This window comes from Meleagris gallopavo, chromosome 20, assembly GCF_000146605.3.
Source record: "Meleagris gallopavo isolate NT-WF06-2002-E0010 breed Aviagen turkey brand Nicholas breeding stock chromosome 20, Turkey_5.1, whole genome shotgun sequence".
Lineage (NCBI taxonomy): Eukaryota > Metazoa > Chordata > Aves > Galliformes > Phasianidae > Meleagris > Meleagris gallopavo.
Window position 1 is genome coordinate 10,519,050 of NC_015030.2, and position 8,950 is coordinate 10,527,999.

At 44.2% G+C, this 8,950-nt stretch overlaps 2 protein-coding genes across 3 annotated transcripts in view; both read right to left on the reverse strand.

Moving 5' to 3' along the window:
- Positions 1–441, reverse strand: part of MIF4GD (MIF4G domain containing) — a 7,826-nt gene extending 7,385 nt beyond the window's left edge. The window contains exons 1-2 of the mRNA XM_019621817.2: positions 349–441; positions 144–255 (exon numbers count right to left, since the gene is read on the reverse strand). The gene's annotated coding sequence lies outside the window, so the exon portion shown is untranslated. The remainder of the gene's footprint in view (positions 1–143; positions 256–348) is intronic.
- A 458-nt stretch (positions 442–899) lies between these two features.
- Positions 900–8,944, reverse strand: SLC25A19 (solute carrier family 25 member 19). Of its 2 annotated transcripts, none has more exons than XM_019621816.2 (6): positions 8,682–8,944; positions 8,056–8,151; positions 7,107–7,277; positions 5,969–6,152; positions 5,275–5,405; positions 900–4,056 (listed from the first exon to the last, which is right to left on the reverse strand). In XM_019621816.2, the coding sequence occupies exons 1-6, from the start codon at positions 8,805–8,807 to the stop codon at positions 3,856–3,858; spliced, it is 909 nt and encodes a 302-aa protein (XP_019477361.1). In that variant the 5' UTR covers positions 8,808–8,944; the 3' UTR covers positions 900–3,855. The 2 variants fall into 2 exon arrangements, with proteins under 2 accessions (XP_019477361.1, XP_010719959.1); XM_010721657.3 differs by having other exon boundaries at positions 8,056–8,211.
- Positions 8,945–8,950: the final 6 nt, after the last annotated feature.

The following is an 8,950-nucleotide window of genomic DNA, read 5'->3' on the forward strand; positions in this document are numbered from 1 at the left end:
GGCTGCAGCGCCACAGCCGGCAGCGCAGGGCCACGGCGGGGCGGGGCCGGATCGCTCCTCCCCGGGAAGCCCCCGAGCACTGCCGGCCGCCCCCGAGATTCCCCCACCTCTCTCCTCCGCGGGGCTCTGAGGGCCGCGCTTACCTCGGTCCCGCCGCGTCTCGCCGAGCTCCGGGCGAGAATCGCGCTTATCCCCCATTCACGCCAGGTTGAGCTACAGCGGAGCAGCTCCAAGCCCCTGCTATGGTGCTGCTTGCTGCCGAGGATAAAAATTAGTATGAAAATTCATGGAAAAGGAGATTAAACACCTCACGCTTTTCAAGAGCTTGCCGAATGCAGCGTAACTTACGTTCTTCACGTTTTTTCTCTCAGGTCGGGAAGACCACTCAGGGCTTGAAGCTACTGCAGCTCTTACCGGACAGCAGTGCAGCCAGAACGCTGGAAATGGAAAACAGCCACAGGAAATGCAGAATGAGCAGTTTGTAACATTTTCTGCAGCACTGTGCGGCCTGGCTGAATACAAAGCCTGGATTTGTGGCTCCAGACAAAGCCGTGGCTGTGACTGTTTTGTGCAGTTCCCAACGACACTCCATGCAGAGAGGATGGCACAGCTCTGCCTGCTGACGGCTCCCAGGAAGCAGCTCCTGCCCCAGCAGTCCTGCAGGGTCCAACTGCACACACTGACCGGAAGGGAAGGAATGAGAAACTGCAGCCAGACACGAGCACAACAACGTATTTAATGTCTTGTCTTTATAAAGGTAGCCACATGCTTTAAGCACTTGGTGCTCAGATGCTTTCAGATAACAGCAGCTGCAAAAGATCTACCCAGACAATAGAGAGAATTATTGCATCACAATAACAGCTTAAATGCAAATTAAAAACAGTCAATTCCAGAACCAATTGTAAAACATACATTTATTTTTAAAGATGATACTTCTGGATGAGCATCCATACAACCATCTAGGAACTCAAAGAGATGGTCAGTGCTAAAGGAAACAGTGCATCCATCACAGAGTTTGTGCGTAAGGGTTCTCCCATCTCAGGCAGGTATGGTGGGCCCCCATTATCACAGTGTGATTTGTGCAATCGCAGAATCACAGAATGGCCTGGGTTGAAAAGGACCACAACAATCATCTAGTTTCAACTGCCCTGCCACGGGCAGGGTCACCACCCACCAGACCAGGCTGCCCAGAGCCACATCCAGCCTGGATGTAATGCTCTGCCTAGGTGCTTTTGGACATCATCACAATAAAAGGCACTGGAGGAAAACAAGTACAATAGCCGAGCAGCTTGAGAGGTGAATTTCAGGCAACACAAATCCCTACTGACAGGGTTACATCAGTGAATCCCAGCTATCCCAACAGTTGGACTCTGGTGGTCTCACATCAAGTCACCCACCGTAGGGTTCACTTGGATCTGCACTGAACTGCAAAGCTTCTAAGTGAAAATCTGTTTATTGTACAGAACCAGGGGACTACAGCTATCTCCTGTCTCCCATTCTTCCAGTTCTAGGAAATTTTGTTTTGAATGATGTTTGTGGGTTTTGCTAGGGCAGCGTCAGAAAGAAGAGCTACTGCCCTGCTCTTCGCATTACACCACTCTTACTCCCTAAAGCAACACTGCCGTTATAGTGGTTCCCCAACAGCAACTCTCAGTCTGCCAAGCGCACATCCTAAACTTCTCATGGACAGATGCTGCTGACTGAAGCAATGGTTAGGTGCAACTTCCAATATTCTACAGTTGAGGTTGTCACCTCTTTCTCCTCCACTCGCTGAAAGATCAGCTGCCTTTATGAGCCTCTAACATTTACGCCTAACAGCCTCCATAAGGGATCTATAAACCAGGTCGCATCCAGAGCTCTGCCCGAGGAGAGCCTCTTACAGAGCCCAGGCTGGACTGGCGTAACTTAAACACTGACACCTGTTAGAAGCAAGTCGTGCATTGTGGAGGAAATCTATTCCAGGGAGAAGAGGCTGCCCTATACTCTCCATTGCTGCCCCTTCCATGGAGCAGGCAAGCAGTACACACCCTGAAGCAGTTTGTCTGAATGACCTCAAGGCCCACAGCACACTCAAGGGACATAATCTTAACAGAGTACAGTATTGTGCTCTTTATTCTTTGCCCCTATGACAACCAAAGAAAATCATCCTCTGTTCCAGAGCTTACATTTCTCACTGCTGAGTTCCTACCCAGTTTACCTCTATAGTGTGCAGCTGAACATTACTCTTTCGCAGAAAACAAAAGTCTTGTAATGTTTAAATAGGACAGATGGCTCCAGGTTTCCTATGGGGGTATGGAGGTCTAAGTCAGCAATGGAGACCTTTCTGTCCTTGCTACAGCATTTGTCTCTACCAGTAGCCAAAAAAAAAAACAGTAACAACCCCAACCTGTTTATGTCTGTTTTGAAATAAAGTATTTCCCTGTCTCAGAAAGATGTCATGAGGCTCAGTTCGCTACTGGTTATGATGTACTCCAAGTCATTATGGGCTATTATGTCTTCCAAGAATAACAGATAAACAGTAAACAAGGCAAAATATTTTTAAGCACATTTTGAGGAGACCTCATTAGAGCCTTTGTAACACAGGAAAGTGCCAGTGGGATTGAAGAACTCCGAGAAAACTTGTCAGCATTTTCATGCCCATTTTCTTAGTACATGCACTTAAAACTCCCTCTTAGAGGCTCATATATCAGCCTCCTATCTGACAACGCACAGTGAATCAAATTTTATATAGCTCTCAAAATCACCTGCAGTAAGAATTTCACTGGATATCTCATCCACCAGTGAAACAGGATAAGTAACACTGATACACAACCAAAATCGCTTGAGGAGCTTGTGTCAACAGAATGGAATTGGTCATGCTGGAGAATTTGACCAGACCATTTGGGATTAACACCCTGATTATTGTAAAAATGCCACAGGAAACTGTTTTTAAAAAAAGACTCTAGTAGAGTTTCCACTGGACTTTCCTTCACTGTTCCAACATAGTCTAAAATTAAATCTGCATAGCACTTGTTCACCCACTGCATTGCAGCAGGGAAACAAAAACTATGAAGTAAGAATTGGGCTTGTGCGTTGAAACCTCAAGAGTGGGATTCTTCTTCTTTGGGTTTATTTGTAAAAAGCACAACTGAGGCAATGCAAAATCTTGAGAATAAAGACATGCCAGAAGAGAAATTGGCACTTAAGATACAATCAAGCTGACCAGAGTTAAAGGGAGAACAAGCTTGACTTAGCATGATCCGCTAAAAGATGCTGTGTTTACAACTTGCACAGCCAGCAAGCTCTGATTGAGAAAAACAACTGGCAGCAAAGAAAACAGAAAGCAAGCATCTGTGTGTGCTGAAGTGGTTTTAACTGTCTTTTCAAATCTGGAGCGGAGCTGCCTGTGCAACAGAGAAAAGAACAGGCTGTGAAGAGCAGGCCGTAAGGAAGAAAATAAAGTTGTGCAAATGCAGCACTAAGCGGCGCTATGTTGGTGAGGCAGCACCAGCTATCCAGGACCCGTCTGCGATCCAGGGCAAGCACAGCCATTCACCCAGTTTACCAAGTGTCTTGTCAGAACACATCTCTGCCAGGTAGTCAGTTGTATGCTTGATTGCTCTCCTCACTAAACACATACTGGTATCAGGGGAGACAGAACAAAGAAGTGCTCTCTTTAACAGCTTCCAGTAAAGCAATCCAGTGCATTTAGCAGAACTGCAGTCACCTCCATCTCCTGCTTGGACACAGGACATCATTTCTTATGGGCTAGTGGAGTTCTGGGTGCTCTGACATTTCCAATATGATAGAGACAGAGCAAAGCCTTCAGTTTCCCTCCTGCAGGAGAACACTAGGTAGACAAAACACATCCCCCTTTCAGCCTCCCTTCCTCTTAGGGCTGTCAGCATTCTTCAGGGCACACAGCAGGCTGCAGAACAGCTCATAAGTAAAGAAGATGAGACCAGTAGAGACAGCAGCCTTCAGCAAGCTGGGTGAAAGGCCCTTAAAGAATCCACCTGGGCCCTCCTCTCGCATGATCTGCCTTATGCAGTCCAGTAGACCCCTATATATCCGCACCTGGGAAAGAATGGCAACAAGGTTAAAAAAAGAAATCGAAGACAGCCTACTTGGAAAAGCACACAGAAAGTCCCAGATTATACCACAGAAAAGCATAATCTAGACACGCAGCCTAGAGATGTTTTTCTTTTATTATAAATAACTGAAAGTTTCAGAGAATCAGTTTGTTAAGAGTGCTGGCAGAGGGAAAGAATATATTTTGCATCAGCAATGGCTTAAGTAGATTGTTTTAACTGAAGGTCCATAAAATCTTTATGCTACAATGGCATGCGTTATTTATGGTGCGAGTTTGTGAAGAACTTATTTCAGATTGTGCTGCTATTGGTTTCCATCTCCTTCACTCTCTAAGAAGGGACAACTTCTCTGACAGAAGAAAAACACAGCTACAGCACTTAGAAGTCTATAGATTAGCTACTTGCATGTCATCGTATCACACCACGAAGGTTTAACGTTGTGACACATCAATGCTAAGAACAAACACTGTACCTCATTGGAAGAAAAGAAGCATCGAGTGTAGTAAGTTAAGATTTCAAGACTTTCTTCAAATACAGACTGATTTGCTTTTCAGACCCAGGGAATTTGAAGGAGAAAAGGAAGCAACTACTTTTCAGGGAAGAACATAGACAGCTTCTTGAAAGATCTGTAGTTGCCTTAAAGTGTATTTCCAGGTGTGATGAGCGGTGATTAGGAATGTCAGAAGTATTTAATTTGGTTTGAATTTCAGGACGTTGTGGTACATAAGATGTATGCTTTGTATACTTTGAATACTTTGTTCTTATTCCTTGCAGCAAAACATTAATTTCAGAAAATCATCCTGAGAGACAAGTGATCCCAGCATAAAGCTAGCATAATTCTCGGTCTACTATCTGGTTCCAAGTCACAAAATCAGGTGGCAAGTAGAAGAATAAAGGAAATTGGATCCCCTTTGTTCTTATAACTCATCCTCAGCTCCAAGACAGCCTACCTGATGAAGATGGATGACAAGGCAGAACACAGGATGCTGGACAATGTAATAAAATAATCCAATTTATTCAAGCAGCTATTCCCAGTATTAAGCGAGAACAATGCTTAGCTCACAGAAACTAGAAACTTGCCAACCCATATACAAAGACAAGTACTTCTAATGAATCATCACTTCACTCCAGTGATGAATGGGCTCTGGATTGTCTTGCTGTGAATTGAGACGTATGAAAAACAGAGAATTCAAACATTTCTTACCTGCCCAAAGGCTGCTCGGGCATGCTCAAAGCCACCCACTTGCAGTCGTTTTTTGATCAGGTCGAAAGGGTAAGTGAGAGTTTTACTGATGATTCCAGCACAGCTGCCACAAACAAGGTTTTTAACATTGCCTGAAAAGCAGAAAGAAGAATACACAGCAAAGAGAGAGAATAGAGGATTAGCAGTGAGCTCAGATGGAAAAGTTATTAAAAGTAAATTAAAACCGCTTTTTAAAAGAAGGAAGGCCAGAAAGACTTTGAAGTTACACCATCTTTTCTGCATAGTTTGGACCACTGAACCTCAATCTACATTCTTCCACACTGGGCTCACAGTGCCCACCGGAGTCAGAGTGTAACAGCTCACCTTGACTGATTACATTAATTTATGATTTTGAACTACCAAGTGGCAATGCACAAAAGAAACAGTCACCAGCTCAAGAAAAAGCACTTTGGGCTGCTGACACTTCACTTTCCCATCTAGTTACATTTCCTTCATGACCATTCAAAAACATGAGGTGCTTGAAAACTTCATTCCACATATGTCTCTCATACACATATGGAGTATCCGTGCAGAGCTATGAATGAGATGGGAAATTTAGATGCTTTTAAGAGGTTGCATACAAAAAGTTGATAGGAATGAATATTTACCATTACCTTCTTTTAATATTACAGACTTAACTATCTTAAGTGCTTACCTCCTTCTTTTCCTTCATCTGAAATCATCCGTTCTGAAAATTGTTGCAGAATATTGTAGAAGGAGAACTGGAAACCAGCATATGGGAAGACAGCAATGATTGTAGGGGTCAGACCTCTATAGAAAGTCCGAGGCCCTTCCGTCTGGTACATGGTCACCACTGCATGGTGAAGGTTCTGATAGATCTAGACAATACAGAAGACATTGACTTGCCAGCGAAAGAGGCTTAGAAACAGCAAAATCAAAGGTCTGGATACTTCTAAGTAAAGAGTGTAAGAATTTCCCTTTGCCTAAAACACAACTGACTGATCTGCAGCACAGAGCAAAGAACAACATGATTTTGTATATCTTCATGCAGTATTCTCAGCTAAAGCCTTGTGGCTCTTATAAGTAAGCCGACAACTTAAACCTATGTCTAGTTGAGACTGAATGAACAGATTGTTAGGTCTGCACTAGAGCCTGGGCAGACAATGAATCCCACATCCAAGCTGTGCTTCTGAGGGAAACAAATGAGACACAGGGCTGAGCTGTGGATTGAGACCACCTGAAGCATTGATGTAATTATTTAATTTGCTATTTAACAGCTCTGCTTGCTTCTGCAACAGAATTCAGATAATACATACTGTGATTCTACTGCAAGCTAAAACAAAAACCAGAAACTGTTCCAATACAAATTTGTATGTGTCTAATTATTACAGACCTAATCAGCATGGAGATCAACTCTTGCATAAGTAAGATTAAGAAACACAGGTAAAAGGCATCAAGTATCATCTCATCACCACTTAAACTTCACTCCATGTAAGTTGAAAGTTTCAAACACGTAATGTACCACAGACTAAGGATTATTTTCTCTAACTGGCCAATAGACAAAATGAAAATTGAGTTATCCTTGTAAGGACAACTTCACCTTTCTGGATAACCTGTCAGAAATCAAACAAAAACAGATCAGCAAAACAAAAAGAAGCTATATCAACAGTACAGAGGATGCCCTGGATGCAACACAAACATTGCCCAGTAACAGCAGCTGCTCCTTTATGCTGACCCACTGTTAGCACAGACTGTTTCAAATTTCCTGTATTCACAGAAATTAAATTATAAGATACAGCTTATAATTCCAAACATCAAATCCTTAACCATACCTTAGGTTCACCCTGAGCAGCAAAACGAGTACGTAGTGTGTCAACAGGCTGAACTGCAACAGTGGCTGTGCAAGCTGATAGTCCACCACAGATGAAGTGCACAAAGGAATTGCGGGCATTGTATGAGGTGACGTTGTGCACCAGTTTGGTCAAGCTTTCAAATGCCATGAACTTGCAGAAACAAACACGCAGAGGTCAAGGAGTCATTTCTTATCACTGATGCAGATCTCCCACTCTTTCATTTTACTAAGAGCTCCACCCACAGCTTACAACCACCTCCTCTCTCTATCCTTCAAAAGTTCTTCAATTTGCAACCTACTGGAGCACATGTTCAAAGAATGCCTTGTAAAAATCACTGAGCAGCCTGAAGAATGCTTGGGGTATTGTGATCTCTGATATTTCCTGTACATCTTGCATTTAGAACTGCAAAAAATACACTTTAAAGCTCTGTATATGTATACTGAAAATTGTTTACTATATTACATACATGCTACCCGTTACTTTTTCAACCAGAGATCATAAAACACGTTGCTAATACTTATAAATTAAGCATAGCAACACTGCGCAAAATGCTGTCATCAGCCTCACTGACTTCACTGCCCTTACAGCTCGCTAGGAAAATGTGAATCAAAGCAAAAAACAACATATGCTTGTATAAACAGTTATGACAAGTGTCAGGAACAAGCAGGGCTTGTCTGTGACACCAGGGTACTCAGATAGTGAACTGAGATTGCTTTTGCTTTGCTCCATGCTGGCCAAGCATGGTTCACGAAGCTCAGAAATATTAACTTAGGAACTAGACACCAACATTATTTAACTACACATATTTGAGACTGGAGTCACCTTGAATCAGTCCCATTAACCTGGACCTTACTGCATCAGCTCATTCTACCAGTCTGAAGAAAAAAAACGTCTATACAAATGCTGGGCCCATCCAGTGTCATCTTACCTGAACAGCTCCATAGCCAACTGAAAGGAGCTGTGCAGGAACGTGACCCTTCCAGAAGGCTAGCATCCCCTCCTCCTGGAATATGCGCCGTGCAGCCTGCAAGATGCCATGATATTTAGCGCCTGGAGTTTTGAAGGAGAGCCGCTCAATTTGAAGCTGGGGGAAAACAGAAAGCATTTTCAATTCCACATCATGTTTCAACAAGGCTCAAGTGTCCCATGCAGAAATTCACAACCCCAACAGCCAACCAAAGCTGAGTGAAGACATGCCGCGTTCCCTCAAAATTGCATGCAGAACCAACCGGGACACTTTCTAGAAAGGACTCTGAAGAACAAGAACATGGATACCACATTAAAGCAGCCAATAAGGATAGGGAAATTCAATTAAGCAAGATAGTTTAGAAAATGAGGGAAAGAAAACAAACTATGAAAAACACAAGATGCCATTGAAGCACACAGGTTACACAAAGAGAAGTGCTGGCCTCAGGTTAGTCTTACTGCCTCGAATCGCGCGCAGCATCCATGAGGGCCGACAGCAGGCTCCTCAGCTCTGGCTGTGAGGCGACCTGTTCAGTCAGGACAGCGAGCACTGCTCTGTGCCAGACGCGTCCCGAGCAAGTCAGATACCTGAAAGCGGATCTTGATGACGTCCAAAGGGCTGATCAGGACCCGAGTGACGAAGCCCGATGCGGATCCTGCTGCAGCTGCTTCCACCGTGGAGACGCACTTTGCCTCTGGGTCATAGCCGACCATGCCTGCCTGTTGTCGCTGACAGTAGGAGCCGCCGTCCCGCACCGGGGCTCTGCGGCCCCAAACCCCCTACACCAAACCCGCACCTCACGCCAAGGGCCAAGAGCCCCGCACCCTCACCACCTTCCCATCCCTTCTTCAGGCCG